The 26,739-nt window shown below is 40.2% G+C and overlaps 1 protein-coding gene across 4 annotated transcripts in view; it reads left to right on the forward strand.

Annotated features, from left to right (window-relative positions):
• LOC117408611 (actin filament-associated protein 1-like) overlaps positions 1-26,739 on the forward strand; it is a 93,006-nt gene that overhangs the window by 34,084 nt on the left and 32,183 nt on the right. For 2 of the 4 annotated variants that reach the window (XM_034013762.3, XM_059005182.1), the window contains exons 2-3: positions 17,533-17,661; positions 18,334-18,416. In XM_034013762.3, coding sequence (XP_033869653.3) covers positions 17,533-17,661; positions 18,334-18,416 — 212 coding nt within the window. Of the gene's footprint in view, positions 1-9,406; positions 9,872-17,532; positions 17,662-18,333; positions 18,417-26,739 lie in introns of those variants that run through there. The other 2 variants (XM_034013761.3, XM_034013763.3) reach the window with 2 other exon arrangements.

Here is a 26,739-nt window from a genome sequence, read left to right on the forward strand (position 1 = left end):
AGCAGATGGTAAGATGAAGGGGGTGTTTTTTTACTGCCGGACCAGTCAAAGCAGGGCTTCTGGCTCTGCCCTGTGATTGGCCGACCCTGCAGGGGCTTGATGATAATTTGTGGCACCACCAGCTGGGAGCCACAGTCTGCTCTGGATCGAGAGAGAGGCTTAGGATATTGGCTGCATCAGGGGGAAGGCTGCTTTGCTCCAGGACATGTGTAAAATGGTGTTAATGAAGCAATTCAAATTTCCATGGAAGTTTGTCTATGTCTGTCTCTCGCTAACAAGAGGGAAAGAGATTCTTGATGCACAATAAGGCTTCATTGAGCATTAGGTCATTTTCCAAAGTACCTTTTTAGGAACAGTTTCCACCACCTAGACGTACAGATCCCTACACGGTGACAAAGCTATTGGTCACTTTGTGCACCAGGTTTTACATTTATTGTATTTTGGTGTTTTCTTTCTTTTTTATTTTAAAAAAGCTGTCCGGGCTTGTGTGTGCAATCATTGTTTTCACAGTAGAATATGCTGATATTTTGCACTGATTGCAGCCTGCATTCTTTCTGACAAAGCTTGACACAAAAAAAAAATTTGAAAAAAGAAAGGTTTGCGGTTCTGGCTTCTTTCTTGACTGTGTTTAACCTTCTGGTGTTTGAAACCTCCTCTGTTTTCTGTCAAACCGTCAATGGCATAGCTATCTCTGGATATCCCTCGTACTGTATTTATTCTACAATGATGTATAATTAGAAGCATGACTATGTTATCTACCCTGTCAAATGGCTTGATCTGCAGGCATATACAGATTTTGCTTTTAAAGACCTTCCCAGCGGTTACTCGGCAGGATAATTTGTAAGCTATTTTATCTTGCGTGCAAAAGAACTGTCAGTGCCATATAGAATGCCATGATCAATCTTTATATTAACAAAGCAATAAATAATAGCCTGTCTGCAGTTGTTATATTACTTTGGCAGGAGACTGAAAACAACAATTAGGGAACATTTTAAAACACAGTTTTGAGACAACAAAACCAAGAAGAATTTCAAAATTAAAAAGACAAGGGAAAGGGGAAAGAATAGAAGGTTAAAAGAAATGACTGCTGGAATTCTAAGAGAAAAAAGTTTTACTACTGCCAGCCTAAAACTCACAATTCTGCTCAAACAGAGCTCATATTCCATAAAGGAGTGTGACAAGCAGCCTAGAGTGGTGACGTCAGACGCAGGGAAATAACACAGACTGGGCGGAGTGGTATGGTGATTGCGCTGCTGCGCAGTTTAATGACAGACAGTAAATAAAAAGGTTGAAACAGACACAAAAACAGGACACGACACTGATGCCAAAATAAACAGATAAACAAAACAAGACACAAGACTAAACACTGACAAGTATCGTGCTGGGCCTCCAGCACGATAGCAATTGCTTATTTTTAAATTCAATATCTATCTCTACTCCACCTCTCTCTCCCATACCTCCTCGCTGTACACCTAACCCCCAAGTGCGTGAAAAGGTGCACGTTTTATACATCTGTACCGAGACTCAACTGCTAATCAATCATTCAATTGGAGTCTCGGTACATCTGCACATTAATTAATTATGTGTACTCCCGTCACCACACATTACATTTTAACCAGCACGTGAAGTGATTTGTGCCATCCTCGTGCCTAAATACAAATCTACATTTTTTAACACACATGAAACACAGACCCGTTTATATCCTGTGTACCAATGCCTATACACCAACATTAACACAGCACACGTAACATATAACAGACATGGGGGCGGGCACACTCCCACAAGGAGTCAATAATATTCACTACAACTTGCCCTTGTATTCCTTTCAAACTCATTAACATGCTTTTAGCATTTTCTCAGAAGAATGTCATTTGAGCCAGAATACAAATGGAATGCTTTGCAAGTGCTCATAAAAATGGAATGTTTTGTAATTATGCAAACAAGTTCTAACAAGTAGTCATTTTGTCAATGATCGTATTATTTGGATACAGGTATAAACAGGAATGCAGTCTAAAAACTAGCATTGATAATTTGCTTTTCACATGAATTTTGTACAGTACCTCAAGGTGTTGCACAGGTTTAATAAAACAAGCAGAGCTTTTTTATAGAAGTGAAGCTCAAAAGAGTCATAATGCTGCTTAAGATTGACCACACCTGTTGTTCAACTGTGCAGATGCAAAAACCAAAAATGAGAAATGTGCGTGAAAATTGCTGAAAGTAGGGAAATAAATGTAAAATGATGCTTATTTCTTTTGCTGTGAATTCACTTAGCACCTCAAGGTATTGTACAGGTTTAATAAAACAAATTGGTAGAAAACATGACATAAGGCCTATTAGAGACCCTGAATAGCACATGCCACTAAAACAGATACTGATGACATGACATCATATTGCACATATTTATCGTTTTTGTGTCAAGCAATTTGCATTACTGTGTACAACACAGGGGTTAACAGAAATGAGAAACATACAGTTAGTTTGTTAATTAAAAGTAGTGATCATAATACAATAAAATATAAGCAGACTAAAAAGTGGATACCAGTTGCAATTGCATGTTAGTTCAGAACCCAGCTTTTAAAACTTGCATCTCAATGCATTCAGGTACTCTTAGTCTGAGGGATGCAGGAGTATACAAGTACCAGAATGCACTGCCATGTGAGTTTAAATAAATCTGTTCCCAAACAGTCCTGGTGAATATGGAGCCACATGGTCACCCAGGAATGATTGAAATTGTAAATTATGTGGAAAAAATGTGTTGCAGCTAAAAGCATTTCTTTGTGTTGCTGAACAAATTAGTTTGAACAACTGCAAATAAGGTCTGTTAAACTGTAAAGTGAACGCGATGCTTTAATGTTCTTCATTGTACCGTGGGACTATTTGGCAGTTAAGTGTTGACTGCAAAACACAAATAAGACTTGGACAAAATTCAGGAGGAGTGACAGCATCTTCAGATTGACTTAACTTTCATGGAGCCCTAAATGGACAATTTTTATTTTCTTTTTTTTATACATTACATATGTACTTTAAAGTGTCCATTAAAATAAAAAACTTGGCTGTTTACTTGAGACTATAATAAATGCATTAAAAAACAGTTTAAAATGTAGGACCTGGGGTACCATGGGGCTCCTGGGACTAATCCCCTGCCCCTGTGGATTGAGAAAGCAAAGGTCATACAACACTTTTGTATACTTCTAGATCTAGGCATGGTGTGTAACTTAGCAGCACTGCTGTCGCCATGCTTATGACCTACTGTAGAAGCACAATCAGTAATCAGTCTGCTAACTGAAGGGTGAAGGCTCAGCAACATAATGCTGCTTAAGACTGGCCACACCTGCTGCTCAGCACTATAGATGCAAATCCAAAAGTGAGAAAAGCAAATACTCACGACTTCAGCTTCTTTATTAAGAGGTTAAAAAGGGCTTTGATTGTACTGAGTATTCCATTTTGTAATTAGTACAGAAGCTGTTAAGCGTCTTTGATCGTATCAACAGCCATCTGTCTCCAACTAATTAGTGATCCTACAAGGAGACAAGTGTGTACTACTGGATTGTAAAACTGCTTTGCCTGTTCTTAATCGGCTGCTCTTTTATAGTCCTTAGCAACTACGTGTCAAATGGGTATTTTGATGAACATTACAGTATGATCAAGGTTAGCCTTGGGGGTCTGCCAAAAACCTATTTGGTAGTGCCAGAGGAAAAGCGAAACATTGGCTTGAAGGATTTGTAAATTGTACAAACATTGATTCTATTTTAGATCATCATCATTTTCCAGTTTATTTCAGAAATTTTGGAAGATAATTTGATTTAATGATTTGATTTAATTTTGAATGAGATTTATTTTGTTTTAATGTTGTAATTCGTATAGATTAAATTCCAGTTCTGTACAGTATGTGTGAATTTAATGGTGATAGACCAAAACAGTCCTGAAATAAATGGAAAAACAAGTGAAGATGTACTCTATATTACATTATCATATTAAATTATAATGTTCTGTGCTGATGAAATATGAATACCACATAACAGACTCCTTGCCTGGTTGCATTTGACATTAATGGAAGATACAATGATGGAGTATCGTAGCAGGATTTTGTAGTGTTTTGAATGCCTATGGTATTAGTGGATTAAATGGCTTTTGCTTGGACTGACTGATGTTCAGTTAACCTAATTTGAGTTAGTGTGGTGTCATGCTTGTGCAATCACAAAGAATGCGCTATAAAACAAGTTGCCTCAACAGTTTTTTCTATTTAAAAAAAAAAAAAATTTTTTATTGTTTGCTGGAAAGATTGATGTTGATCAAAAAAGAACAGAAAATGGCTGCCATGTAGTAAGAAACCTATGTTGTGAACTACATGCTGCCTTCTCTTAATAGTCCTAGTGAAGTATTAGCCAATTTCTGAGTTTCTAATGGCTATCCTTCATCATGCTTAACCATCTGTGTGGGGCGTGATCAGTAACGAGATTGAATGAATGTCCCAATACATAGTAGCCTAAGGTCTGAGTGGCCCAATGGCCAGACATTCCTTCTCTGAGACGGAGTAGTTACGCTTTTTTTACTTATGTAAAGGATGGGGTGTTCTACTCCGTCGACCTGCTGGGACAAGACCAACCAACATCCAAACCGTCGGTGTGGAGGATTAATTCCTTATCAAAATCTGGTGTGATAAGGGTAGGGGCTTGGCAAAGTCGTTGCTTAATGGTATCAAATGCCCCCTGACATTCTCCTGTCCAGTTAATTGAATTTGGTGCACTTTTCTTAGTGAGGTTACTAGAGGGTTGACCACTGTGGCATACTCAAGGATAAATCGTCTGTAATAACCAGCCAGTGCCAAGAGAGACCTCACCTGGGACTTAGTTTTCAGGATTGCCGCGTCCATCAAAGCCTGGACTTTGGTGGCGACGGGTTTCACCTGCCCATGTCCCATAATAAATCCCAAATATTGTGTTTCTACTTTAGCTAAAGCACATTTACCCAGGTTGGCTGTCAGCCGGGCTACTCTCAGAGACTGCAGGACGGCCGTGAGCCTAGCCAGATGCTCTCGCCAGGTGGAGCTTTAAATAACCACATCATCAATATACACTGCTGCATACTCATGATGTGGGCATAACACCTGGTCCATTAGTCTCTGAAAGGCAGCGGGCACACCATGTAGTCCAAATGGCGTGGTTATGAAATTAAACAGACCATCAGGGGTAGAAAATGCAGTTTTCTCACGTGATCTGCGGGTTAAGGGGATCTGCCAGTATCCCTTCGTCTAGTCCAAAGTCGAGATGGACTTTTCCGTTCCCAGTCTGTCGAGAAGCTCATTGACCCGAGGCATGGGGTAGGCATCAAACTTGGCAATAGAGTTTACCTTGCGGAAATCAACGCAGAAGCGGTTGGTGCCATCCTTTTTGGCGATTATGGCAATTGGACTGCACCACTCGCTCCTGGCTTAATCACCCTAAATTTGAGCATCGCCTGCACCTCTTTGCTAATGCCACTTTGTCGACTTTCAAGGATCCGGTAAGGTCTCTCTCGAATGGTGGTACCTGGGGGAGTGTCATATTCAATAACATTAGTTCTGCCGGGCTTGTCAGAAAAAACTTCCTTGAACTCCTCAGTTAACTTACGCAGATCTCTCTGCTGCTCTGAATGCTAGGGGCCTCTATACAGGGTCCAAAATCATCCTCTACCTCACCTGAGGCTATAAATAAGGCCTGCCTTACCTGCCAGGGCTTCAGTAAATTGACATGGTAAATTTCTTGTTCATTGCGGCGATCGGGCTGCCGAATTTCATAATTCACTTTCCCTATAGCCCCTGCCATTTAGCATACGGTTTGGATTCCGATGTGGGAAGAAGCAGCATTACCTTGTCCTTTGGTCAAAAGGTCAGAATACGTGCATTTTGGTTGTAATGCTGCTGGTCCTGGGCCAAACGACCGACCAATGGACAAGCCTTTGTTTTCTTCCCACCCCTCTCTCAACAGATCAAGGATGCTGCGAGGCTGTCGGACATACAAGAGCTTGGAGTGGGAGAACCCTGTCAAACTCTGCGGCACCTCTCTCACTGCAAAAAGGAGGTAGTGGAGAAGCGTTGTCCAATGTTTCTGCTCTTGGTTCACAAACCGTCTCAACATCTGCTTTAATGTCTGATTAAAACGTTCCACCAAACTATCCGTCTGTGGATGATAAACAGATGTCCAGATGGGATGTATTTTTAATATTTTATACACCTGCTGTAACGTTTGAGACACAAAGTTAGTTCCATGATCAGTCAGTATCTCTTTGGGGATCCCTACTCTCGACATAATCTGCACTAGTTCCTTGGCTATTGCAGCTGCACTAGTGGACCTCAATGGAACTGCCTCTGGGTATCGCGTTGCATAATCTACCACCACTAATATATGCATATACCCGGAGTCCGAAGGTAGCAAAGGGCCCACTATGTCCATTGCAATGCGTTCAAAGGGGGTGGAAATAATCGGCAGTGGGACCAAAGGGGCGGTGCGCACTCGACCCGGCGCTACTCACTGGCAGTCTGGGCATGTGGCTACATATTTTGATATTTCATTAAGAAGCCCTGCCCAATAAAATCGAGCCAATATGCGTTCCCTTTGTTTTATCAGCTCTGAGGTGCCCTGCAAAAGTGATATCATGCACCAGCCTCATGATCTTGGGCTGACAAGACTGGGGAACCATCAATTGTGTTACAGGCTGTCCTGTGCCCGTGGCAGGGTTTACCCTATTCAGTAATTGCCCCTTGATCATGAAGTGCGGATATACTAGCGCCCCAGCGCCTTCAACATCCTTCCCTTCAATAGACCGGACCTGTCCCCAAGCGTGCACCAGTGTGGGGTCGTTGCTCTGGCCCCACATTATGTCCGCGCTTCGGTTCCACATGTCTGGTATATTGAGAGGGGCCAGAGTAACATCTGCCGTGGATGGCCCAGTAACCTCGCCCTCTTGGTCACACTGCGTACCGACTCCCTTTGAGTGGTGGTTGATACCATCCAAGCTTTCTCCCACCAGGCCCCAACCTCGTCTCATTGATGCACCTTCCCATTTTTCGATCCGTCTCTCTTTCTTTGTTTTTCTAGGATGAAAAAGGGAAGAAAACAAGTCATCTTGTAAGGGGAAAATCTCACCAATCGTTTCCCCTTGTTTGTCTGCCACGGAGTCTCTGGTACTCCCTGAAGCGCACGCGACGATTTTCCCCCGTGATGTTCAGACGTCGGAGAATGGTCTGCTTCACCAACCCATACTGGTGGGCGTCACCGTCGGTCATGGCCTGATAGGCTGCTTGGGCCTCCCCGATTAGCCCAGAGCCCAGTTGGCTATCCCAGTACTTCTGCGGCCATGTCGCAGTGGTTGCCAGACACTCGAACGCCACCAGATGCGCCTCCGGGTCATCCTCCGTCGTCATTTTCTGCACCCGTGCCTTGGGTATAGTCATCACGGGTGCTGCTGGTGCACTGTTGCTGATACCGACCCTCTCAATCAGAGCCACGTATCTATCCTCTCTCTTTTTCTCTGCAACCTCCCGTCTATCATCTAGCGCTTGCAGCAGCGCGGATAGTGCAGTGACGTCCATATCCATGTTCTGACCCTACATGTGGCAAAGTGGTTAGTAGCGCACAGGTGTAGAGGTGATGCAGTGCTCAAACAACGACAATAACACAGTGTTCACAGTCCAAACAGTTCTTTTAATTGTTGTCACGGTTTGGCACCATCAAATAATAATTCTGGCAACTACACAGCAATGTGTAATTGCACAGCTAAGCAAAACAGGGTTTCAGTCCCGAAATAATAATACAATAACACAAGCACGGTTCCGCATCCTTTCTCGCGGTGCTCCAGTGCTGGTGGTGATACACGATTATTGGTGACTAGTGCAGTATTTGGAATCCAGGTTTAATGCTGGCTGGAACAGCAACAGCTCCCGGTTGTTAGCCGTCTACTAAATACAAATAAACCGTGGTTAACAAAACAAATACAAACACTGTTTTGTTTTTACTCCTTCCTAGTCCTTTCGTAAAACCATAACAAAGGAACAGATAGCATTGTCATATCCCCTAAAATACCCTTAGTCACGCCCCCTCTGATAGGTAGTTCAGTCCATGACTGACACATCGCTTAACGTACTAGGCCGATGACTTCTGGTATTGTGACTCCGCCCCCTTCCTGGATGTCCGGCTTCCGACTGACCCTGGAATGAACTACCGAACCATCCAGTACGAGGCACACTGTTCCTGTTATACAGCGCCCTCACAGGTTGGGAAGGAGATTGCTGACTAGGATTCGTTCACTCTCTGTCACAAGTAGCTATATGAAAACATTCAAAGTGAATTTAGTTTCTTGTACAGTAGCTACTGTATGTTATGCTTTGTAGTTGAATGTTAGAACTGTAGGATGCTGGAGGCTGTGTGGTCCAGTGGTTAATGAAAAGGGTTTGTAACCAGGAGGTCCCCGGTTCAAATCCCACCTCACCCACTGACTCATTGTGTGACCCTGAGCAAGTCACTTAACCTCCTTGTGCTCCGTCTTTCGGGTGAGACGTAATTGTAAGTGACTCTGCAGCTGATGCATAGTTCACACACCTAGTCTCTGTAAGTCGCCTTGGATAAAGGCGTCTGCTAAATAAACAAATAATAGTAACGACCGCTATAATGCACAAAAAAGCAATGATTTTATTTCATTTATTTCATGAGATTAGAGTCACCACGTGAATCCTGATTTTACAGTGGTTTGGAATGAGAGACAACACACATACAAACTTCCACTAAAATGTTAACTAAAATGTCTTCAATCTCATATATGAAACAATGTTCAGTACATCTAACAAAAAGGTTCCTGAAACAAACAAAAAGCACACATTAAACATCTGGGAAAACCTCTGAGATGGTAATAATAACAAATTTGTGAACAGAAATCCAAAAGACAAAGTAAACTTGTACAGTATTTAAACCAGTGTCGAGCTTGCCAGTTTCTTTCTCTGAAAATCATTAGATGTTTTATTTATCTGTGTTTTTTTTTTAACTGAGCTCTGTTTAACCTTGAAAATGGGCAGTCTTGGAAACAGTTTGCCCATTTTGGCGAAGAAGCCCTACTTCTGAAGTCAGATGTCACAAGGCTAAAAGTTGTTGATACATACATGTGTTTCCAAACAATTACTTAAGGATATCCACCCTTTCCCACTGATTTTGCAGAGAGTTAGCAAAGGGGGGCCATCACAGTGTTCTTGTGTTTTATTCTTTACCCCTGCAACACTTCTCTGTCATGACATGCTTTGTTTTTCAGCTGCAGACATCCGCATAACAATAGGAAAAGGAGGAGGTATAAGGGGACTCTCCCTTGCTGAGTGCAGGCTGTGCCTTAATTACCTTTCATTACCATAAGTTGTCGATTCCCTCCTCCCTGGGGGTGGCTAGCTCTAGCTGTTCCCCATCTGCCATTGGGAGCTGGAGGATTGGGCAGGCAGTGTGGTTTTACAGTACCTAGAAGCAGATTTTCAGTCTGGAATCTGAGAACACACAAGCCTTGCCTCTCTCTCTGAAAACCTAAACTCCACAGATGTTGCATGGCAGGGCATGCCTACTGCCTGTCTGTCTGTCGTAGTGGTGAGATAGTGCAGGGGTATGAAACAAGAGTCTCGCTGTTGAAAAGAAACCATGCAGACTGTCTCTGAGTGCCTCTGAGAACCTGAGACACACTGGAAGACAGAGTGTAATGTAGTTCGGCACAGGATCTGTGGATTTGAACACTGCTGGTCTGAAACTGTTCTTGGGAAAAGCTTGGAGTTCATAAAATTTAGCCGAGCTGCTTCAGAGAGCTAAGTGATTTGATGAGTTTGACTGCAAGATGCGTACAGACACTATTCCATTTCCTTCAAGGGGTAAGCTGCATGTTTGTTAAGAGGAGATATGGATCTGTGGGTCATGAAAAAAGATGATCGATTCATAATGTAATATATTAAGCAGCTGTGTTGTCGGAGGTAGAGAAGAGTATTTTTCATTCAGTTCTCCAAATGCATACAGATTGTTACTGGAAATGATTTTACTTTGAATGCTCCTTTTGTAATGTTAAACTGCCAGTTTTTAAAACACACTAGATCAGTTCCAGAGCTTGGTATGAATGCAGGATGTACCTTTCAAGATGCAATTACTTTATCACAGGGTACATGTTGGATAGAAGTGGCTCAAGGTAGGGGTCCTTAAGTTGGGATAAACAAGAACTACAGAAAATTACAGTGAGGAAAACTATCTAGTGATGTATACATCAGAAAATCAGATGAAAGAGTGATGGGAGGTTTAGAGCTGAACAAGTCTCTGGGCAAAATTGCTCACTTGGTAAGTACTTTTATTTAGAGACTTGAGTCCAAGGTTGTATTCTACCTGTCACTTTCTCTACTAGCATTCTAACTTGAAATACTCTTCCTAGAGTAAATGTTGTGGGCCCTATTGGTTACTCATTCTGTAATTAAAAAAAAAAAAACTAAAATGAATGGGTTTGTGTGTTCTAAGAAATGCTAAAGAGTCTATACTACTGCTCATACTAAAGTGGAGGTGCAGTAAATGGAGAATATGCTACAGTCTCATGATTTGACCTTTTTTGTTTTCTTGGCTTGATGTGTCAGACCTTGTCCCTATGTGATTAGAAGTGTGTGTGTGTGTGTGTGGGGGGGGGGGGGGGTCCTTTTGAACAGTGCTGACTGAGTAAGTATTTTTTCTTCTTCGTTATTCAATGTTGTTTTAAGTCAGGCGTTTTGGCTTAAGTAGGAAAGCAGAGACAATACCTTATAAAATGTAACCCAGAGAGTTTGTCATTCTTGGATGGGACTATATCACATTCCTCATATAAGTAACATAACTGAAGCACTATATACTTGAAATTGCTCTGTGAGGATGAGAGGAAAGTAAAGGCTCATTTGCAAAGAGTGCTTCTACTATAGTGCTGAATTGCTCCAGGGTCGTGGTTACTGATACTGGTATCATTAAGGTTGTGGTTAGAATTATCTATGGTAATTACACTTCAGTGTAACCTGAGATCCCCCTCCACCCTACATAACTGAAGAATAGGAGTCTTGTATGTGCTGCAAATCCTAATCACTGGGCTGTGTTAACCAGGTACTGTACAGCATAGAGCATTTGGCACAGCTGCATTCCTGAATTATAATATAGCCCAGTGGTTCTCAAACTATTTATTTTTGTGGCCTGAGAGTGTGGCCACCGTAAAAATACTGGTATAGCATATGGAAAATGTAGACATATGCACTTCTATATTTTTTCATGTATATCTATAATAAAACCAAAATTGTTTCTCATTCAAAAAATACAGCAGCCCCTCTCAACTCTGTACTGGAACATTATTCACAGGCCCTTCTAATAATAAACTGGAGACAAAAATCTGGGTTTTTGCTAGTTTTTATTATTATTATTATTATTATTATTATTATTATTGCTCCGACAAAATGTCAAACTTAATAGGTTAATCAATCATATAAATTGATATAAATGAATCTAATACCTAAGCTAAAGTACATTACTAATGTATTGAAGTTAAATAAATACAAAATTACTTTCCTGTTCCAATCACATGCTGCACAATTTCCAGCTAAATCTAACACAGGTATACTGTAACGATTTGTAATGGTGTGAAAATTATATGTAAAACTGTAATATTCCAGAATAGGTTGTGAAGGCTTTACTTTGCCCCATTAAGATAAAGGTTGATTAAGAGAGGAGATACTGGGGGGCTACTGGGGGGGCTGCTATGGCCGCACAAAATCCATTAAAGGCCGAATGGCTTCCTCTCGTTCGTAACTTTTCTTACGGTCTAACTGTTCCAGCTATACTGTATAACAGCTTCAAAAGGATCAGGATCCCTAAACTACAGCTGATATAAACATCCCTTTAAAAAGATATACAGTACCACAGCAATTGCAGAATATGTTTAAGTTGTTGGCAAAAGGGGAAACTAGGTTCGATTATGGGGGTAACCCTGGGGGAGAATGCTCAAGAGGCTGTGCAGTAGAGTAAAGTAGCAATCTGAAGAAATTAGCTATCCTGGCACCAGGCAGGCTCAGCCCTTACCGTACATGATCACTTGAACACCAAGGTTTAATGAGAATTGTGGCAAAGTTGTTAACAGTGTACAGGTGCAGGAGTGCTGCAGTGATCAATAAACAGACAGGCAACGATAATCCAGGTGCAATGGTGTTTTATTTGTACAATCCAAAGTCTGATGACAAAAGGCAGTAAATAATAACAATGAGAGCAGACAATACAGCGTTGTGTATTACTCAGTTTTAATCCACGGGTTGGTCTCGAAATAATAATAGTCCCGATCTTTAACACCCACACGTAACACAAAACACAAACACAAGTCCACAGTGAGTGATATAGTGCTCATGGTGTAAATACAGTTATTCGTGAACAGTTGTTGCAGTGATATCTGGGTAAGTGCTGGCCTTTGGCGATCGCTCCGGATCGTGTTCAGCTGTCTAATAACAACAAACAAAGTGGTTCCTTAGACATGACAAAACAAACAAAACACTCACGATTACAATACATGTTCTCCTTCTGGTTCAGCTTTTAACCATACAAAGGAACAGATCACTTTGCTACATCCCCTTTTGTACCGTCAATCATGACCCCTTGGTTAACTAGTGCAACCGCTCCTCCAATCCGCGGCTGCCACATTGTTTCCCTTCCAGGTTGATGATTTAGTGTACCGTAGCTCTGCCCCCTTTCTAGATGGCCAACTTCTATCTAACCCTGGGAATGAATTGTCTGGCCAGCCAGTCCAGGGCACTCTGTTCCCTTTAGACAGCGGCCTCACAGGTCGGGAGGGAGATTTATCATCAAGAATCATTCTGTCGGGGGCTCCCGAGCGGCGCATCCAGTGAAGGCGCTCCGTGCGGAGTGCAGGATGTGCCCTATAGCCTAGAGATTGCAGGTTCGAATCCAGGCTATGTCACAGCTGACCGTGACCGGGAGTTCCTAGGAGGCGGCGCATAATTGGCCGAGCGCTGCCCGGGTTGGGAGGGCTTAGGTCGGCAGGGGAATCCACGGCTCACCGCGCATCAGCGACCCTTGTGGCCGATAGGGCGCCTGTGGTTCTGCAGTGGAGGTGCCAGATCTGTGTTGTCCTCCGGCACTATAGGTCTGGTGGCATCGCTGTGGATCCACAGTGCGAAAAATTACGACTTTGCAAGAGCATGTTTCGGAGGACGCTTGCTCCAGCTGCCGTTTCCCGAGTCGGCAGGGGGGTTGCGAGCAGTGAGCTGAGGATACAGATAATAATAATTGGGCATACTAAATTGGGGAGAAAACCGGGGTAAAAAATTGGCGATGACTGAATTTATAAAAAAAAATAATAATAATTCTGTCTCTGTCACAGAATATAATATTTATTTAGTACTATCATTTCTGTAGGCTGTATCTATTGTACCTCCTCTCTATTCTGGCCTCATCCAGTTTGCTTCAAAATGTGGATCTTACCATTGAAAGAATACACAAACCTGTGCTGGTTCGGAAGCTTGAGTAATAGCATGCCATGCTCTACATTTGACATGGTCAGAAAACATTAAACTATTGTGTGTTCAGTAAGATTATGTAGCCGAAAATATTTTCAAAATCTTTTCTTACTATTCTCTTGACAAGCTGCATTTTCGTTAATTGCTAAATATATGCTCATTGTCTTAAATCACAACAGTAAAGAGAGGCTTTGGCTGGAGTGGCTGGTGGCCTCCCCATTGTTAGCAAATGTTGATGTGTGTTTTTGAGCAGTCATGGGCTATGCAAGGCTAAGCTTCAGAGAGCAGACTGCCTGAGAGCCAGCAGGTTTACTCCTAACCGTTAACCCAACCACTCATTCTCAAACTAAGAGAGCTTCTTCATGTTGAAAACAAGCCCCCATTCCATGCCTACACAGTTATCCAGGGAGAAGGAATTTGAACAGGCATGTGAACTTCTAGTGTAGGAGAAAGGGGTTTTGGGAGCTGGAGAAAGGCTTTAAAAAAAATTATACATTTGGGTGCTAATAAAGGGAGACAAGCAACAAATGAAGGCATTTGTTTCTACTAGTGGAGGAGGACTGCTGTTGGAAATCCTGGTCTTCTCCTACCTTGCGCATACAATGAGGCACCAATCTAAGACTAAGTCTGTTACTTCAGAGTCAGGAAGCACACGCCAACTTAAACAACATTAGTGGCAGGGAGACAAGCAGTCGTGGAGGGTTATTAGAGAAACACTGGAGCAAATGCACAATTCTTTGCTGTTCTTTTTGAAATTTGAGTACAGGGTTTTAGGTCTGTTGAAAGCATAAGTGCTGTTATGGGTTTTTTAACTGGATATCCCTATTAGGGCTGCTTAGGGGCTCAGTTTTGGTGACTAATAGCCCGGCTGCAGCACCTTCAAACTGGACCAAAATATATAACGTAGTCAGCTTGTATGAGGCCAGAGATCTGAGATATTGTTCTTAAAAGTCATCATCCAGTGATTTGGCTCCAGAATTAGCACTGACAAGTGTTGAACGTGGACACCTCTGCATGCTTTACAGTCATGTTATCACATCCTTAGCCTAACAAAGCAGCGGAGTAGATATTTTTTTTATTTTTACCATATAATTAATAAAATAACTAATTGAACTTTGCACCAAAAATAAACTACCAAGTGAGAGACAGATACTTGACAATTGAAACCAGGATACCAGAGGTAGAAATAGCAAAAACAGACCCAGAAAACTGCAGTCGAGCGTTTTGGCGCAATTTTATTAATCAACAAGCAAAAGGTTTAAACAAAAATCCAAATCCAAAACAGCATACAAAACAAAACAGCACCCACGTTATGGCTATCTCAATGCAGAGCAGAAAACGCAATCTGCTGCTCTCAGCCCTTCATCTAAACTAACTCTCTCCTCCCTCAACAAACATTTCTTTGTCCTTTTTAAATGACGTGGTGTCTTCTCCAGGTGGCCAGTTGACTAATTGACCAGCCAGCCAGGAACTGCGTGCCTAGCGTTCTCGGGCTAATTAATCACACAATCAACCTTCCCACTCTTGAACCAAGACATATTTTCATGTGCAGGTCCTCTGTCCTGTCACAGGATCTTTTTTTTTTTTTACAGAAACATCACCCCTCTGGTGCTACTGTAAGTTAAATAGCTTGGCATTGGTATTCATACATTTAAAAATGTACAAGAAAAAACTACTGTACCAGTTTAGCACGATGTGAGTTGGTAGAATGGCACATTTATATTTTTATTTTATATTTCTTTAAGAGATCGCCTGTGGGTGCTAGATTGTTTTACTGAAGACTGAGAAAGTAACACATCAGACAAAAAAAGCAGAGGAATTAGGCTTTAAAAAGCTGTAAGTCTAAAGTCACATTTTGAACCCTTTTACCTTATTGGTACTTGCAGTGAACGAGAAACAATACAAACATTCAATTAGCAAAATCACATTGTGCAGTGACTTTCAACAGGATTTAAAATGTACTGCTCTGCATGTGTACAACCTTATACAAGTGTAGTCATCTCACAAGACTGCTTTCCCTTTGAAGTGACTTTGCTGTTTGGTGTGTATCCAGTATTCCTTTGGAAATGCTGCTGGCCTCTGTGATCAGATGCAGTGGCTTGTATTTTGTTGTCTGTCTCTCAAGGAGCAGTGATGGGGTTTCAGTGATGGTGGTCTGTTCTATCACTCTATGGCATCAGAAGCCACAGTCTATTATTACGGTACAGTAGGTCTTTTCTGAAGGCCAGTTTGTTATTTTCATTTGATCTAGAAATATTACCTTGGCTGCAGTAGGCCTGGGTTCCCCTCCAGTGGCTGAACCAGAAATGAGACTGATCCATGTAATAATCACCTTGTCCATTAAAATACCCTTCATGTGTACAACTGTCTTTCAAAGAACCAAACATGGATTTTAATATGATGTGTGAAAGTTTCCTGAATAAATTCTTTCGATTCAGTTTGGAAGATCTCTGTTTAAAAATGAATTAATGGTATCTCTGTAAACTATTGCGCTACCATGACTGCTATTATTTTTATTTTCATTTCAGTGGCAGGCTGATTGATTGCTTATTCGTGTGCATTGGCTAAACCATTACAACAAACTTCAAAAGCTCACCCTAGTGTGTGTTCCCCTGAAGAAATCCTAGCATTAACAGAAACACTATGGCATGAAACAAATCTTGCACTGTGGCTTTGATATGGTTTATGTTGATACACTAGCATGGTACTACAATGGATTGTTACTGTACTGTATATTAGTATTTCAAAATATGTTATTGTGATACCATATTAAGTACCATAGCTCATGCTATTGAAGCTAACCTTGAGCTACCATTCAGAGCCCCACCATCACTGAGCATCCAGCTTTCTGCATCTGATTCCGAAAGCATGAGACAAACATTTGGGAAATGCCTGCTAATCAGTTGTGTAAGAATTGTGGTTATTTTGACACTTAGTTGTGTTTTATTTATCTTTTTGGAAGGAACTTAAAGCATCAGTATGTTACCTCTTCCCTTTGGCAGCTTTATTAAACAGGAATGTGTGAAAAGTATCTTGTTTTATCATGTCTTTTAAAGCCAAAGTATTCAAGTAAACAGTTAAAATACTATTTGTGTGCTTCAGCCTGGGGTTTGCATAAAAACACAACAGGGATGTTTTTAGTTCTTTGACAGGACAAACTAATGTCTACGATGAAATCAGCCAGCTGGAATTCAAAGTGTGTTTTCATTATATTTGGAATGTAAAAAAAATAATTTACCCTGTAACTAAGTTCTGTGGCTTGTCCAATGTGATTCCCTAAAACAGGCTGTGCTGTGTGCTGCATGGTATTATTAAAGATTATCCCCTGGCTTAAGTTCTTATGTCCTCTATATGACATTATTGTTTGTATAGAGCTTTTAAGGTACAGTATATATATATATATATATATATATATATATATATATATATATATATATATATATATATATATATATATATATATATATATATATAGTTGAATATAGAGGGAACAAAGCTCATGATGGATGAAAACAGACATTACTATAAATCGCCTTCTGAGCAGAACAGGTTCCTGATTTGCACTGGGGTTTATATTTCCTCTATGGGTAACTGTAAGCAAATGCCCCCCCCCCCCGCTACATTTTGTATAGCACCCTTAAAAGCAGTCATCTCAGAGCACTTCACAATTAATAGTACAGCAATAAATAAACAGATTATACATAAAAAAGCACAGAGCCTTATATGTCAGCATTAAAATTTCAAAATCAATTCAATGTAATACCTACAGTCTGCTCTTTTCATCTCTAATACAGTCCTCTACTTTGTTTCCATGTGGTTTCACACAAAGTTTATCTTTAGAGAGATGTTCCTGATTGACTTTAGGCTTACTGTAGGTCAGCTGACAAGGTTTTTGTATTTCTGTCAGTTGACCCATTCTTCTTGTGATAATCTACCATACAATTAATCCAGTTAAACAAAAGTGCTGAGGTGTGGCTGTGTTGTGTACTCTAAAATGCACACATATCTTTGTGTTTCAGCGATGGAGGAGTTAGTGGTGGAGCTGCGCCTCTTCCTGGAGCTCCTCGACCGTGAGTACCTGAGTGCCATCGTGAGAGAGAAGAAGGCTCTAATCACAAACATTCTTAACAGGATACAGGCAACAAAAGGTCAGTGCTTCCTGACTGGACGAAGCTGACATTTTACGTTTGGGATTCGACAGGGAGCGTTGCTCCTGCAAATTAAGGAGGCAAAATTGGCAGGGACTGAGTCACCTCAATGTGCTACAGTGCCCCCTACAGGCAAGGCACATGGTGAGCTCAAGCAGACATCCACGTGGCTGGCCTTTGTCCTCCAGGAACTGGTAGCTTGCAGACACCTTTTCTGTCAAGATCCCGGGTGTAAAGAGGCATGCCAGTGGGTTCGGAGGACACCCAGACCTTCAGGTCTACTTGGGTGTTGTGGGGAACATAATTAGACTTCTAAATTGGGGTGATTCAGTTCAATTCACATTTTTATTTATGACTTGAGATTCAATCATCCAATGGTAATACAAAAATTGGGATGTGCATTCCTAGGTATTGGGCTGTTTTCTAAACATGTGGGCCTCATTAGCCCAACCAATCAAAGTCCAGAACTAATAACCCACGTCTAACGAAAGCTTGCACGGACATTTGTTAATTTATTCCACATGCTGAGAAAGGAGCTTATGAAAGCTTCTTCTTGGCAACTGCTTTGTCTTGTAGATATGCATGCGCTATGTTTGTTATAACACTGAGAACTGTAATCTCTGATTTATATCCTTGGGTCTCTCTATGTCCATTTCTGTGTTGATACCACAGAACCCTTACACAAGACTGAGATGCATAGTGGCCTGCCAGCTCCACCTCAGATGCCCCTGCCAGAAATCCCTCACCAGTGGCTGGTAAGATCAGCTCAACACCTGGTTGTGCTTCTCGATTGCATGAGTATACATTACAATTACTGATATTAATGAAACTTGACACACCTGTAAGTACAGGTAAGCAGTACTATCCAATGTTTCTCCAGATGAGTAATGAAACATAACATCCACATTTTTCTGTATTTATTTATTTATTTTTTTAATAATGTGTTGTCTGTTGCCTCGGTACAACACCATGCTGTTCAGGGTTAATAGCAACCTACCCTGTAGCTGTTACGGTTAGACTAGTAATCAATTATAGTGATATTATAGATTGTAATTTGTTTAGTATTGAGTATTTATTGTCCTGAAAAATTATCAATTGAATCATATTACTGACAATAATTGTGTATCTGACAGTCTAAAAAGTATCAGCGCCACTACTGATGCTATGTTTTTGACCTTTCTCTTCCTGTAGATAACCTATTTTTCCACAAGGAGATGCTGGGACAATAATTGAAAATGTAATGATTGTACATTCCTAGTTTCTGGTTTCAGTTGCTATTTGGGATTTCATGTGTGTATAGTACTGTTGGTTGTGCTGAACAATGCCTCTCCTGTGTCCAAGTTCTCTGACCGTTTTGCCTGGCTTTCTGTATCTGTCAAAGGGAGAGCTGTATTGTAATGCACACTGTAGTCCCCGAGATTCAGGTACAAAGCCATAATAACACACAGCACAGCAATGAATACAGTACACAAATGTTTTTTTTTTAAAATACAGTAGTTTTTAAAAGTGAAAACTATGGTTCATTGAAAAGAAATTTCATGACTCTCTGAACATACTGTACCACTATCTCTGGCTTTTCCTGTGACTCAGAGGTAGGAGGCTTTCGTGTCTGGGGGAGCTGCTTGAGGAATTTTCTCAGAATAGATACTGTACTCTACATGGATATCCTTCACACAGCTGAACGAAAGATTGTATCAGTAAGTGAAAGCCAGTGACGATTGTCTCAGCTATGCAAATATTCAAGAACGGGGGTGGGGGGGTGGGGCAAGTGGGAGAGTGAAAAAATGGGTTTCGGTTGGGGAAGGCAGTGACAGTTTCATGTTTTTTTGTCTTTTGTGGGTAATGTACCCTGCAGGAGAGACAAAGTAACGGGCTCATGCAAGCTTTTTAACTGCTTGTCCAAATGAATGTGATCCTTTAACAGTTATACAATAATTAGATTCAAATATCATTTTACTTGCTTTCATGGCATTTGCAATAATTCTAAAAGTCTCTGGGTACTACCTTTATCTGGCTTTGAACTGCTTTGAGCTTGTCTGGAATATCCTAAGTATAGAATGATCAAATGTACAGTGAATGGGATTGGCAGAGTAGAATGATCACATCGTGACATTCTGAATAGAAATATAAAGTTTGAGAGATTTTCAGACAGGAAATCTATAGTACAAGTGCCTAGTACATTCATTGGTTAATCGACAAGCCTATTACCGGCAAGTTCCAATTAACCTATAAGGAATATAAAGCAATTTCGCAAACTCCAGTCTTTCCATGCTTTTGAATTACCACCTCCTCCCTAACCACCACCACCTCACTCCCAGCCTCGTCTGGAGGGGGGGGAGGATACACTGCTCCTCTGCCTAATATTTTTTGTTCACCGGGATGAACACGACACATAGATTTATAATTTTTTGTTTGTTTTTTTAACAGGCAGCACCGGGATGCTCCAATCGATGAGGCTGTGCTCCAACTATTTGTACTCTACTTTTTTTATTCACCCATTGTTGGGTTCAATGTTTTTGGAAATCTAGGAGATTTTGTATTATAATTAGGGCTTCTGATTTTCGGTTTTAACCGATAAAACCCGATAAAACACCCCTGATACAAAAAAAAAATGAAATCGGTGGATAGCCAATAAACACCGGAAAACTGGAAATGTTTAATTAATTCACGTTGGCTTTACCTTTTTCCCATTAAAAAATTAAACCTACTACAAAAATAATAATAAATACATTTCCCATGCTGCTGGGCAATGTCCCGCCTTCCTGACTTGCATTCTGAATGCTTTAAACCCACCCTAACTACTGAGTGACAGCACATTCCTACATTTCTATTGGAGACTCCGCTGGCGAGATTTAAAATGAGATTACAATCAGGATGGAGGCTTGTTAGCGGGATTTAAAGCTGTATTACAGTTAAGACACGGAGCATTTAAAACAGAATTGTGGCGAAATGTACAATAATGCCTACACACATAAACCCTAGAAGAATGTGCCTGTGACAATAGGGATTTCGTTGTGGAAGACAGCAAAGGAAAGAAGGTACAACTTAAGTGTGCAAATACTGTCGGTTACTACTATACATATTTTGACAAAAGAAAAAAGCTCAAGCATTTTGGAAAGTAACCAAAAACACTAATTTCATACAGTATATCAAAAACGAAAACACAGAAAAAAAACAATTTACATAAAACTCAGAATAGCTAAAAATAAGCACTGAAAACTACAATTAATAAAACAGAAGCCCTAATTATAATAAAGGTGGTTATTTAACGCAAGATTGTCCTGACTGAAAGCTGTTCAGTTTCTGCATTTTGGTTACTACAGACAAGCCCAAAGAAGCTCAAAACCATGTATAGGCAGATATATAAAAAATATAAGTAACCCAACACGGGAGAAACATAACTCAGGACCATTACTATAACATAGTAAAATGTAAAAAAAGAAATGACATTAATATTTGAAGCTACTTACTCTTCAAGGCACGTTCAGCCTCTGTATGTTACATCGGCGTTGTGATTCAGGTGCACTCAAAATAGCTGTATGATGGCACAGATTGTCTTCTTGGGCACTTCTGTTGCAGATAAAGCTGACCTCAGCAAGTGAACTGAGGTCATGGGTTTTAGGCTAGTCTTGAACTACTGTACCTATTCAGAGGGGCGTGAACATTTGGTTCAGTAGTTAAGGTGCTTGTTGTTGGGGCTAAGGGGTAGCCATGCTTTCGATATACATCTTCCATATTAAGAACATTGTGAGTACGTTAACTCAAGCAGTTGCTGAGCACCTCATTCATGCCTTCATCAGTTCAAGATTGGATTGCTGTACGGCTTTGTCTGCAGGTCTTCTTGCATTCTCTTTGAATGTACCTCAGCTTGCTAAATAGCAGCAAGGGTCTTAACTCTATCCGTGACGGGGCGTGAGGGGCAGCAGTGTGGAGTAGTGGTTAGGGCTCTGGACTCTTGACTGGAGGGTTGTGGGTTCAATCCCCAGTGGGGGACACTGCTGTTGTACCCTTGACAACCCGCTAATCGCACCCTTGAGCAAGGTACTTTACCTAGATTGCTCCAGTCAAAACCCAACTGTATAAATGGGTAATTGTATGTAAAAATAATGTGATATCTGTATAATGTGAAATAATGTATAATGTGATATCTTGTAACAATTGTAAGTCGCCCTGGATAAGGGCGTCTGCTAAGAAATAAATAATAATAATAACTATGCCCCTGCTTGTACTTTGAGATCTCAGGATAGTGGTTTCCTTATGCTGTAGTCCAGTGTTTTCTTTTTTTGTAAGTATCTTATTTCTTCTACTCATAAAAAGAAAACACTATTAAATACAGTTTTGTTAAGTGCGATTAGCGGGTTGTCAAAGTTTTGATTTGGTCCCAGCCTTAGGCTAGAGATGTAAATGTACTGCAAATTATGTAAATTAAACTAAAAGCTAAGACCCCCCCCCCCATTTATGAACTGATGTATCTAAATCTCGATTTTTATTTTATTTTATTTGTGAACAAAATATATCTGATTAAAACCTGTCTGTGCTATACTTTCAAATGAAGGAGGGCTGGGCGATAGAGGTGCTGAGCTACAATAGGTCTGAAACGACACAAGCTCTGTGGACAGGGATTGGTCAGATTAAACGTGATTTCTGCCTGGGTAGTTGATTGAGTCAATCATCATGGAGACCCACTGAGTCTGCCATTTACCATGGATCTTTTAAAATTGCCAGAAAGTCAGAAAAATGTATTTTCCAGTCAGGTCTTGGCACCCCCCTAATAACATCTGAAAAACACTGTTCTGTGCTGTGGCAAAATGTTGGTACTCTCCCCCATAGACTATATTAATCGATCAACACCCACAAGCATGATTAATCAATCAAAACCCCTATTGTTCGATTAATCGATTACAACCTCTATTGTTAAACCATCTCTATTTCTTAATTACATCATGGATATCTGGCAAACAAGCTAAAACATTTTTCTACCTATACATTGAAAAAAATATATTTGGTGGTTTACTATGTTTGCAGAGTATTGATTGGAAATTAAATTGGTTAGCAACAGAAATGCAAAAATAATACTGTTAGTGTTTTTGTATTACTTGAAAAAACCATCACATGTGAAAGTGAAAGTGAAGTATTTACTTGTGTTTCTACTTACTGTTTTAGTGTTAGAAATAAATGGAACAACTTTTTCGACACAAACTTTGAGTTCAAATATTTTAAGTGTGCAACAGTGGAAGGATATGCAGAGTTGTGATTTTATCCTTCTGTATGTCATATCTTATCTGTAGTAACAGAAGCTCAGGATAAAGTCAGGTGCTTCACATTGACCTCTTTATAGAATGAGCTGGCCGTGTCTTTTGAAACATAGAACATAAACTAACGGTCTTTATGCACAGGTCTATTCATCCAACATTAGTCTAATGCCCCCCCCCCTCCCCCCACACACTTTTTTTTTTTTTTATCCGTGAAGGCACCTCTGCTGTAGTCTCCATGTTCTGAAAGAAGTCGGCTGAAGCCAGGTCATCTTTTAATGCCTACATGAAGTGTGCTATAAAAACTAAGTTTGCACTGTATTGTAATATAAGAGAACCTGAAGATTAAATGCCAAGTTTCACTTTGCTGTATTCTTTACTTGCGTTTTTGTACACTCTTCTTTAGTCTCTCATTCTCTCTCCCACATATGTCTAAGACTAATATACATGCTACTGTTATGCCGTGTAATTGGAAACATCCTATCTTGGCTCATACTGAGATCCTTTGTTTTTCCTGGAATATTGGCAATCTTATAATTTCTTAGCTGCAATTACAGTTTATTAATGTTCCAGTTTCCCCCCAGGCGTACTTTTAAAATAATATATTTTATAAATATACACTTTCAAATTCTTGTCTTGTAGCAGCAGGAATTACATTCATTGGGTTACTTCAGCCTTGGTCTGCCAAAGAGAAGGATCTTGTCTGCCAGACCACATTGATTGGGTTGCACAGTGGATAAGTGTCCAGGCTTTTATTAAAAGCCGCAGATGGTAATGTAGAGATTATAGGGGACGCATGGTGCTGGGTATTGACAGAGCAGGAAATACTAGCTGAATGTAATCTATTGGAGATGTTATTCTGAATGTAGACCTTAGTCATGCCACTTTTCGTTACACCCAACTGTTGGTCAGGACAGTTTAGCTCGGTAGTTAATGGTGGAATTGTCAGTGTCCACACAATTCTAAATTGAAATATGTGGTGCCTGCCAACTTGAAGAATTATAAACTTGGGTCTGGATACAATGTAAGCTTTCTTTTTACAGTGTATCTACTGTGAACTGATGATAATTGTACTTATTTTTCAATCAATGGAAGTATCCTCATCAGTGGTGGATTATGTTTTTGGGCCCTATTCACAAAGCTTTTAAGTACATAGAGACAATAAAAAAAATACCTAACAGTAATTACTGTCATTTTGCAGGTCTCACATTTTCCTGTATAAAAGATGTTCACGCAATGATAGAAGTGTATTTGATTTTTTTAATGGTATTTTTCAGTAAAAAGAACGAATACAATGTACAGTTCACGCCTTAAAGATAGTGTATTTCATTGCTTTACTTTCAATGGGTTGTGGCATTTCGTTTCAATAGGTTGCACGAGGGAACACAGAGATGTGTTACATGATATTTCTGTCAGGTGAATGGTTACACTCTGGTGCACCTGATATGTATGTGTCGGACACAGGGGTGCTTTTAAAAAGTCACCAGAAAATGATACAAAGTAAATCTATACAGCAACAATAATACATTATTGAGATAACTGCTATTTGATAACCATACAAAGTTATGAGTGCTAAAATCATTTTTAATCCCTAGCGATATTATACCTGTTTTATTTTGCTTGTAGTCTTATATTTAATTTTGGAACATGCATGAATATCAAGGAGGATATAGAAGTAAAAGTTGCTGCTGTTGCTTCCTGGTATGAAATCACTTCCTGTGCAGTAGCTCAGTTTCACGCCAATGATCTAACTGCCATCAGACCCTGTGACCTGCAACACAGGAAGTGCATACTACAGCATTGTGGAGTAGTGTGGAGTAGTGGTTAGGTCTCTGGACTCTTGACCGGAGGGTCGTGGGTTCAGTCCCAGGTGGGGGACACTGCTGAGCAACCCTTGAGCAAGGTACTTCACATAGATTGCTCCAGTAAAAAACCCAAACTGTATAAATGGGTAATTGTATGTAAAAATAATGTGTAAAAAATAATGTAATTGTATGTAAAAAGAATGTGATATCTTGTAACAATTGTAAATCGCCCTGGATAAGGGCGTCTGCTAAGAAATAAATAATAATAATTGTACTGGGAAGACTGGTATAAAGTGGTAATCACTCTTTTTAAAGAGTTAAATTAATATCTATCTATCTATCTATCAAACTATATTAAGAACACAAATGGGGGCTCCAAACTGCATGCATGACAAGCCCTGTTTGAGTGTTTAGAATAGCAGCTCTATAGGGATTCTGATGGATTCCATCTGTGTTGATATTGGCTGGGCTTGCCCACCCGCCCAGCTGTGCTGACTAACCAGCATTCTAAAGAGGCCTGACTCAGACAAGCACCATTTGTGCTTCATTTCCTCCTTCATTGGGTTCTGGGGAACTTTTAGACAAATACAATTAGCTTTATTATGGGCTTTGTTGGAATTTCTTATATTTTTAAGCAAAGAACAATTATTTTGAAACCCCTCTTTCTTTCCCAGTACCATTTGTGCTTTTGTCATGCTCAGTGGTAATCGAAATATAAATAGAAATTAAGTGGTTTCTTTTGAAATTTGAAATAGATCTGTTGGTTTAATTTACTATTATTATTTCAATAGATTACTTCTCTGACTTTTACCATACACTCGTAATCAAATTCTGAACCACTAAAGTGATTTCAGCCTAGAGTACATCATCCCTCTTACTGAACAGACCTGTTCAAAGGTGTTCCCATGGCCTTTAGGGGGAGGTCCATCCAGTGTAGGAAAGATAAATGCCTTAATTGAAACTGCTAGTAGACAATATGGACTCTCTCTTTGGAATTCATATATTAAGTGCCTAATGTAAATAATGTAAATGTTTTTAAATTGACAGTATGCCTACTTGGTCAAAACATATTATAAAATATAGCTATTTCTTCTACAAGGAGCAGCTGTTCAGAGTTGCATAGCTGAACAGTATTGCCCAAAGAAGTAAAAAAAAGAACAGTTTAGCAAGACATGTTTCATTAAAGAGTTTGGTAACTGTTATTTCTGATAGAGCATTGTTTTGTTTAGTATTTTTTGTTTATTGCTGCCTCGAATTCCCAGGCCTCATTTCAAATATTTTCATCTCACGAGGTTGTCCTGGTAAAATATTTCAATTTAAAACAATCTGCTGGCTAGGGGATGGTGGTGTTTGAAAACCCTGCTCCAGTTAAGCAGCGCTTGCTACTGAACCAGAAGCAGTGGTAACATACTGAGGCTGTGGGAATCTGCAGCTGTTCCACTGCGTCCCACCCTTCCTAGCAGGTGTTAAGAAGCAGTGGTTTCTGAGGAACCCCATTTGTTACAATTACAGATGTTGTCCACATATTCTAAACAAAAAAGACCATTATATGTTGTAAACCTTCAGTGGTTCTGTCTTCTACTGCTCTAATATTGAGCTGTTATCATTTCTTTATATCTATCTTTTACCTGGCTCTGAGCTTCCCTTGCGCTTGCCTGGACAATCCTGACTGACACTGAACAGACTTCCTCATTGTACCCTGCTGGCCCGATATACTCTACATAGATATAGAGAAAGTGGGTCTGTTTATTTCTTGTTTTAATGGAAGCTCAGAGCCAAGCAATAACAGATAAGTAAGACAAATCATGATAACTCAGTATTGGCGAATAGAACCCAGAACCACTTAAAGTGATGACAAATATAAAAACCAAAAAAATGTATAATAATTAAAATAGAATTAGAAATAAAATAAAATGCATTTCAGGCAGCTTATTCTTCAAGTAGATGTATGTGTATAAGGTAAAGGGATCATGCACGATATTTAGCTGCTTGTAGTTTAAGAACAAAACTAAATGAGCCAC

The sequence above is a fragment of the Acipenser ruthenus genome, chromosome 2 (assembly GCF_902713425.1).
Source record: "Acipenser ruthenus chromosome 2, fAciRut3.2 maternal haplotype, whole genome shotgun sequence".
NCBI classification, from domain to species: domain Eukaryota; kingdom Metazoa; phylum Chordata; class Actinopteri; order Acipenseriformes; family Acipenseridae; genus Acipenser; species Acipenser ruthenus.